The sequence below is a fragment of the Medicago sativa genome, chromosome 6, assembly GCF_051527215.1.
Source record: "Medicago sativa cultivar Bolivia chromosome 6, Bolivia_mono, whole genome shotgun sequence".
Classification (NCBI taxonomy): domain Eukaryota; kingdom Viridiplantae; phylum Streptophyta; class Magnoliopsida; order Fabales; family Fabaceae; genus Medicago; species Medicago sativa.
This window is the reverse complement of record NC_140754.1, coordinates 5,243,862-5,252,941: the sequence shown is the minus strand read 5'-3', so window position 1 is coordinate 5,252,941 and position 9,080 is coordinate 5,243,862. Positions and strand designations below refer to the sequence as shown.

General features: G+C 36.3%; 1 protein-coding gene across 1 annotated transcript; it reads right to left on the bottom strand.

The window, feature by feature from the left end:
* Positions 1-882: 882 nt before the first annotated feature.
* On the bottom strand, positions 883-6,973 carry LOC146912267 (uncharacterized). Its single transcript, XM_085717739.1, has 2 exons — positions 5,261-6,973; positions 883-2,554 (listed from the first exon to the last, which is right to left on the bottom strand). The coding sequence occupies exons 1-2, from the start codon at positions 6,907-6,909 to the stop codon at positions 883-885; spliced, it is 3,321 nt and encodes a 1,106-aa protein (XP_085573865.1). The 5' UTR covers positions 6,910-6,973.
* Positions 6,974-9,080: the final 2,107 nt, after the last annotated feature.

Sequence of the window (9,080 nt, the reverse complement as noted above, 5' to 3'; positions counted from 1 at the left end):
GTACTAGAGAACACTTGTAACTATTGGGACAATCGAGTTTAAAGTTACTCGAATTTTCAATGTTTTGTCCCTTTTTTCATTCTATTCTTTTCTTCCTTTTTTTTTTTTTTTTGATACACCATTTTTGTGTGTATTTTTCATGATAATGTTCTTTGTTCTCTAGTACCCCCAGCCCCAAACTTAGTTGGTTGCAAATTCCAATAGCAACCTCAAACTTAATTATTTAGCAACATTCTACAATGCCTAACTCAGAAAAGCTATATGGGACAAATCCTAAAAGTCTCTAAGCTTGTAATGTAGTTTGTCACCGAACAAAAAGTTCTAATCCTATCGGCTCAAATTGGCTAAGAAAAGGATAAAATTTAACAATTAAAATCAGGGTAGGCTTCAAAAGGCTCACAGGACCAAGCACTTTTGCCTCAGCGTGCTAATGACAAAGATCAATCAACAATAGAGAAACAATGCAAGTTCTAGAAATGTAAAAGCATGGAACACTCTATATAAGTAAATTGGAAAAATAAAATTTGGCCATGAATCCTTACAGTTATGATATCTGGGAGTTGTGACTACCTATCCTTAATGCCGTACACTTCGCCTTTGAAACACAAGTCACTCCTCCTTTTGAACTTTTGGAATACCACTTGAACAAACATTTGTTACTAAACTGTAAAAAGTCAACAAACAAGCAAATTCATCAATAATAAACAAGTTCAGATTCAATCACATAACAGGGGGTACAACTGAGTTATTCTAACACACTGACAATTGTCTGACTAACAATAGAAATAAAATACTGAAAATAAAAACATAATAAAAAGGATGGGTTGCCTCCCACCAAGCGCTTTCTTTTACGTCATTGAGCTTGACACTTCAACACCCTAGTCAAGGTGGATATTTCCACTTTGATTCAACAAGCATCCTTTTTCCACTTTTATTTTTTTCTTGTTGTTCATTTCCAACTTCATCTTTACTATCCACTTCGTCAACCTTTCCGTTGGTACTCTCAAGATTCACCGGCTTGAGCACTTTTCTGGTTCTCAATTCAATGCCTTTGCCATTTTTATTCTTTGAATATTCAACATTCTCCTTATTTTTACTGAAATGGGGATAAGGCAACTTTACATAGTATGGAATCACTTGAGGCTTATCACCATCCTTGAGGAGCTGACTTTTAGACTTTCTCAAAATGGAGCTTGCATCTATGAGTTTCTCTATTTTATCTCCCTCCTTCTTGGATTCACACTCAACTTTCTTTTTCTTACTCTTATCCACTCTCATAAGGATAGCTGCTACTCTCCCATCGCTCATTCCAATCATATTGCATGCATCATTCTTTTGATTGTTGGAAGTATTGCCACCAAAACCTCCCCTTGATTGTGTTGCCATTAGCTTTGACAACTGCCCAATTTGAGTTTCAAGGTTCTTAAAGTAAGCTTCATTGTCCCTTTGCACTCTTTCTTGATATGACTTTATCTCTTGGAAGTTGGTTTGGGTTAATTTGATGAAACTAGTCAAGGCTTCTTCAAGTGCGATTGGTTTTGTTTGTGGTTGTTGTTGGGATGGGTAGGTAATTGGGTTTAAGGTGTTGTTGTTTGAATATTTGAGGTCAATATTTTGTGTCCACCCCATATTATATGTGTTTGAGTAAGGGTTCTCTTCTTGATAAATTCTCATATCGATGGCTTCCTCACTCACTCCCTCGGGTACACACTCACCATTAGCATGTCCTTCACCACAAAATTCGCACCTCAAAACTTGCGCTTGTTGAGTCTGTTGAACTTGTCTTATACTTATGTCTTGTACCTGTTTGGAAAGTGCTTCTATTTGTTTACTCATCAAGGCCTGACTAGCTAAGATAATACTATTCTCATTCACTCCAAGCACTCCTATCTCACTTTGCTCAATCTCAACACAACACTCATTCTGAGCCATGATCTCAATTAGAGTTTGAACCTCAAGGTCTGTTTTTTCTCTTATACTACCCCCAGCTGAAGCATCAAGGAGCATCCTAGTTTGAACATTCATCCCATTTGTAAATATTTGCATCTGTTCCAGTAAATCAAAACCATGTGGTGGACACCTCTTCAATAACAGTCTGAACCTCTCCCAAGCATCATAGAGAGATTCTGTATCACCTTGTTTGAAACCACTAATTTCTGCCCTCTTCTTCAACAACTTCGATAATGGAAAGAACCGCTTCAAAAACTTCTCCTCTAACTCATCCCATTTTTGAATTGTACCATTAGGCAGGGCATGCAACCAATCTTTTGCTCTTCCAGTTAATGTTAAAGCGAACAATTGCAACTTCTTTTGATCTTCAGTCACTCCATCAGGGCAGCAGAACAAACAAGATTCATAAAATAAACTCAAGTGTTCGTATGGGTCTTGAAGTGATCCTCCATCATACTGATTTTCTCGAAGACCCGCAAGAACTGAATTTTTTATGTTGAAGGCAACTGGGTTCGCCGGTTGAAACCCATGAGTGATAAGACATCGGTGTGTTCCTATACCATAGTCCCCTAAGGTGCGTCTAGATGGATTATCTCCCATCTTAAATCAAATAGTATTTTGCTTGACCTTGCAGAAACAACAAAAAGAAAAACATACCATCATAGCACCGCACAAGATAAATTAAAAGCAACAAGAGTAATTTTTTTTTTTTTATATATATATACAAAAATATAAATGACAGAAATCCTAAATAAAAACAAAATTGCCAAACTAAAATGACTTAACAGTCCCCGGCAACGGCGCCAAAAACTTGATAGACGTTTGGCAAGTGCACCAAATACTATCGAAGTAGTAAAATATCGATCCCACGAGGACTGTGTTAATCTCAATTCAGCAATTAGGTAAAATATTTAGGATGCGTAAAAGTTATTTTTGGTTTGCCACTAGGCAGTAGATTTGATTGCATAAAATTAAATAACATAAAATAAAGATTTGGTTAGAAAATAATAGAGAGATGAGATCAGGTCTTTCGAATCATCTATGTTCCCCTAATTGGTGTACTGCACTTATTCTTATGAATGATTTTCTAGTTCCACGATAGTTAACAAAATAGTCCTAATCAATCCCTTGAGTTAGGACCCTCTTCTCAAACTACAGCCCCTAATTCCTTAGGTGGTCTAATAATATTTGAAGGTTTAAGCACGTTAACCTAACATCACTAACAAACGATTATCCATTCCTAGACTAACCATGTTTATTAGAACAATTCAATTAAGTCTAAGTCGAAAGCTATGGTCAGTAGTCATTCGTTCTCACTAAATCATGTTTATATGGTGTCAATATATAAAAAGCATTAAGAACAATTGAATTGAATAAAAACTAGATTGTCATTCACAATAAATAGAGTTTCACAGCATCATGTATCAATTAGGGTTACAAAGAATCATCTCAGACCTAATCTCTAAGAGATTTAGCTACTCATAATTGAGTTTACAAATAGCATAATCAATGGAAGAATTAAAACATACATAAACTGGTAAAGAATGGAGGAAATCGCCCCGTTCTTCAGTCTCCAGGTCTGCAAATCGCACTTTCTCTCTCCAGAATTCGTAACCCCTGTTTTTGGAATAGACTTCAGCATAAATAGGCACATAAATTCGCCTAAAATCGTGTCACGTTTTAAGTAAATTGTGACACGTTTTTAAAAACAGCTGAAGAAATCGTGTCACGTTTTTGCAATCGTGACACGTTTTGTCCCAATGTCGAAAGCATGTTTTTCTGGTCTGGTAAAATCGTGTCACGTTTTGGCAAATCGTGACACGTTTTTGGCGTTTTTCCAGCATCTTCAATTTTTCCTCTTTTTAGCACTTTATCATCTTTTCATGCTTTTCTTGCTTTTCTTGCTGCTTAAGTTGCCTTGTGAACTCCAAAATGTGATGAAAATGACACTAAAAATAGCGCATAATTGACTGTCATCACAACCCCAAACTTGAACCATTCCTTGTCCTCAAGGAATCTACTTGCAATATTGACAATCGACAGTAAAATAACAATTACCTGATCAAGCGATAGTACCTAAAAGTTCAACACCTTACTAGCTAAAGATGAGCTAGTTTGACTTGTACGCATCCACCAATTCACAACTCCACGCAAAAATATGAAAGGGTTCACACACAGTCGACATGCAATCTACATATTACCATACGCTTGAAAAGTTTCTAAACGTCAATCAAAATCCATGTCAATGCACACTTTGAGGTCTTTAAGGGTTATAACGGGGCTTAGGTGAAGGTGGGATAATATTTGGATAAGTAGGCTACACAAAATTTGAGTTAGGCATTCCTACGGAAGTTAAGCACAAAATTCAATCCATCATTCATTCACCTTATGGAACAACAATTCTTGCAAAGGTACTAGAGAACACTTGTAACTATTGGGACAATCGAGTTTAAAGTTACTCGAATTTTCAATGTTTTGTCCCTTTTTTCATTCTATTCTTTTCTTCCTTTTTTTTTTTTTTGATACACCATTTTTGTGTGTATTTTTCATGATAATGTTCTTTGTTCTCTAGTACCCCCAGCCCCAAACTTAGTTGGTTGCAAATTCCAATAGCAACCTCAAACTTAATTATTTAGCAACATTCTACAATGCCTAACTCAGAAAAGCTATATGGGACAAATCCTAAAAGTCTCTAAGCTTGTAATGTAGTTTGTCACCGAACAAAAAGTTCTAATCCTACCGGCTCAAATTGGCTAAGAAAAGGATAAAATTTAACAATTAAAATCAGGGTAGGCTTCAAAAGGCTCACAGGACCAAGCACTTTTGCCTCAGCGTGCTAATGACAAAGATCAATCAACAATAGAGAAACAATGCAAGTTCTAGAAATGTAAAAGCATGGAACACTCTATATAAGTAAATTGGAAAAATAAAATTTGGCCATGAATCCTTACAGTTATGATATCTGGGAGTTGTGACTACCTATCCTTAATGCCGTACACTTCGCCTTTGAAACACAAGTCACTCCTCCTTTTGAACTTTTGGAATACCACTTGAACAAACATTTGTTACTAAACTGTAAAAAGTCAACAAACAAGCAAATTCATCAATAATAAACAAGTTCAGATTCAATCACACAACAGGGGGTACAACTGAGTTATTCTAACACACTGACAATTGTCTGACTAACAATAGAAATAAAATACTGAAAATAAAAACATAATAAAAAGGATGGGTTGCCTCCCACCAAGCGCTTTCTTTTACGTCATTGAGCTTGACACTTCAACACCCTAGTCAAGGTGGATATTTCCACTTTGATTCAACAAGCATCCTTTTTCCACTTTTATTTTTTTCTTGTTGTTCATTTCCAACTTCATCTTCACTATCCACTTCGTCAACCTTTCCGTTGGTACTCTCAAGATTCACCGGCTTGAGCACTTTTCTGGTTCTCAATTCAATGCCTTTGCCATTTTTATTCTTTGAATATTCAACATTCTCCTTATTTTTACTGAAATGGGGATAAGGCAACTTTACATAGTATGGAATCACTTGAGGCTTATCACCATCCTTGAGGAGCTGACTTTTAGACTTTCTCAAAATGGAGCTTGCATCTATGAGTTTCTCTATTTTATCTCCCTCCTTCTTGGATTCACACTCAACTTTCTTTTTCTTACTCTTATCCACTCTCATAAGGATAGCTGCTACTCTCCCATCGCTCATTCCAATCATATTGCATGCATCATTCTTTTGATTGTTGGAAGTATTGCCACCAAAACCTCCCCTTGATTGTGTTGCCATTAGCTTTGACAACTGCCCAATTTGAGTTTCAAGGTTCTTAAAGTAAGCTTCATTGTCCCTTTGCACTCTTTCTTGATATGACTTTATCTCTTGGAAGTTGGTTTGGGTTAATTTGATGAAACTAGTCAAGGCTTCTTCAAGTGCGATTGGTTTTGTTTGTGGTTGTTGTTGGGATGGGTAGGTAATTGGGTTTAAGGTGTTGTTGTTTGAATATTTGAGGTCAATATTTTGTGTCCACCCCATATTATATGTGTTTGAGTAAGGGTTCTCTTCTTGATAAATTCTCATATCGATGGCTTCCTCACTCACTCCCTCGGGTACACACTCACCATTAGCATGTCCTTCACCACAAAATTCGCACCTCAAAACTTGCGCTTGTTGAGTCTGTTGAACTTGTCTTATACTTATGTCTTGTACCTGTTTGGAAAGTGCTTCTATTTGTTTACTCATCAAGGCCTGACTAGCTAAGATAATACTATTCTCATTCACTCCAAGCACTCCTATCTCACTTTGCTCAATCTCAACACAACACTCATTCTGAGCCATGATCTCAATTAGAGTTTGAACCTCAAGGTCTGTTTTTTCTCTTATACTACCCCCAGCTGAAGCATCAAGGAGCATCCTAGTTTGAACATTCATCCCATTTGTAAATATTTGCATCTGTTCCAGTAAATCAAAACCATGTGGTGGACACCTCTTCAATAACAGTCTGAACCTCTCCCAAGCATCATAGAGAGATTCTGTATCACCTTGTTTGAAACCACTAATTTCTGCCCTCTTCTTCAACAACTTCGATAATGGAAAGAACCGCTTCAAAAACTTCTCCTCTAACTCATCCCATTTTTGAATTGTACCATTAGGCAGGGCATGCAACCAATCTTTTGCTCTTCCAGTTAATGTTAAAGCGAACAATTGCAACTTCTTTTGATCTTCAGTCACTCCATCAGGGCAGCAGAACAAACAAGATTCATAAAATAAACTCAAGTGTTCGTATGGGTCTTGAAGTGATCCTCCATCATACTGATTTTCTCGAAGACCCGCAAGAACTGAATTTTTTATGTTGAAGGCAACTGGGTTCGCCGGTTGAAACCCATGAGTGATAAGACATCGGTGTGTTCCTATACCATAGTCCCCTAAGGTGCGTCTAGATGGATTATCTCCCATCTTAAATCAAATAGTATTTTGCTTGACCTTGCAGAAACAACAAAAAGAAAAACATACCATCATAGCACCGCACAAGATAAATTAAAAGCAACAAGAGTAATTTTTTTTTTTTATATATATATACAAAAATATAAATGACAGAAATCCTAAATAAAAACAAAATTGCCAAACTAAAATGACTTAACAGTCCCCGGCAACGGCGCCAAAAACTTGATAGACGTTTGGCAAGTGCACCAAATACTATCGAAGTAGTAAAATATCGATCCCACGAGGACTGTGTTAATCTCAATTCAGCAATTAGGTAAAATATTTAGGATGCGTAAAAGTTATTTTTGGTTTGCCACTAGGCAGTAGATTTGATTGCATAAAATTAAATAACATAAAATAAAGATTTGGTTAGAAAATAATAGAGAGATGAGATCAGGTCTTTCGAATCATCTATGTTCCCCTAATTGGTGTACTGCACTTATTCTTATGAATGATTTTCTAGTTCCACGATAGTTAACAAAATAGTCCTAATCAATCCCTTGAGTTAGGACCCTCTTCTCAAACTACAGCCCCTAATTCCTTAGGTGGTCTAATAATATTTGAAGGTTTAAGCACGTTAACCTAACATCACTAACAAACGATTATCCATTCCTAGACTAACCATGTTTATTAGAACAATTCAATTAAGTCTAAGTCGAAAGCTATGGTCAGTAGTCATTCGTTCTCACTAAATCATGTTTATATGGTGTCAATATATAAAAAGCATTAAGAACAATTGAATTGAATAAAAACTAGATTGTCATTCACAATAAATAGAGTTTCACAGCATCATGTATCAATTAGGGTTACAAAGAATCATCTCAGACCTAATCTCTAAGAGATTTAGCTACTCATAATTGAGTTTACAAATAGCATAATCAATGGAAGAATTAAAACATACATAAACTGGTAAAGAATGGAGGAAATCGCCCCGTTCTTCAGTCTCCAGGTCTGCAAATCGCACTTTCTCTCTCCAGAATTCGTAACCCCTGTTTTTGGAATAGACTTCAGCATAAATAGGCACAGAAATTCGCCTAAAATCGTGTCACGTTTTAAGTAAATTGTGACACGTTTTTAAAAACAGCTGAAGAAATCGTGTCACGTTTTTGCAATCGTGACACGTTTTGTCCCAATGTCGAAAGCATGTTTTTCTGGTCTGGTAAAATCGTGTCACGTTTTGGCAAATCGTGACACGTTTTTGGCGTTTTTCCAGCATATTCAATTTTTCCTCTTTTTAGCACTTTATCATCTTTTCATGCTTTTCTTGCTTTTCTTGCTGCTTAAGTTGCCTTGTGAACTCCAAAATGTGATGAAAATGACACTAAAAATAGCGCATAATTGACTGTCATCACAGCCCCAAACTTGAACCATTCCTTGTCCTCAAGGAATCTACTTGCAATATTGACAATCGACAGTAAAATAACAATTACCTGATCAAGCGATAGTACCTAAAAGTTCAACACCTTACTAGCTAAAGATGAGCTAGTTTGACTTGTACGCATCCACCAATTCACAACTCCACGCAAAAATATGAAAGGGTTCACACACAGTCGACATGCAATCTACATATTACCATACGCTTGAAAAGTTTCTAAACGTCAATCAAAATCCATGTCAATGCACACTTTGAGGTCTTTAAGGGTTATAACGGGGCTTAGGTGAAGGTGGGATAATATTTGGATAAGTAGGCTACACAAAATTTGAGTTAGGCATTCCTACGGAAGTTAAGCACAAAATTCAATCCATCATTCATTCACCTTATGGAACAACAATTCTTGCAAAGGTACTAGAGAACACTTGTAACTATTGGGACAATCGAGTTTAAAGTTACTCGAATTTTCAATGTTTTGTCCCTTTTTTCATTCTATTCTTTTCTTCCTTTTTTTTTTTTTTTGATACACCATTTTTGTGTGTATTTTTCATGATAATGTTCTTTGTTCTCTAGTACCCCCAGCCCCAAACTTAGTTGGTTGCAAATTCCAATAGCAACCTCAAACTTAATTATTTAGCAACATTCTACAATGCCTAACTCAGAAAAGCTATATGGGACAAATCCTAAAAGTCTCTAAGCTTGTAATGTAGTTTGTCACCGAACAAAAAGTTCTAATCCTACCGGCTCAAATTGGCTAAGAAAAGGATAAAAT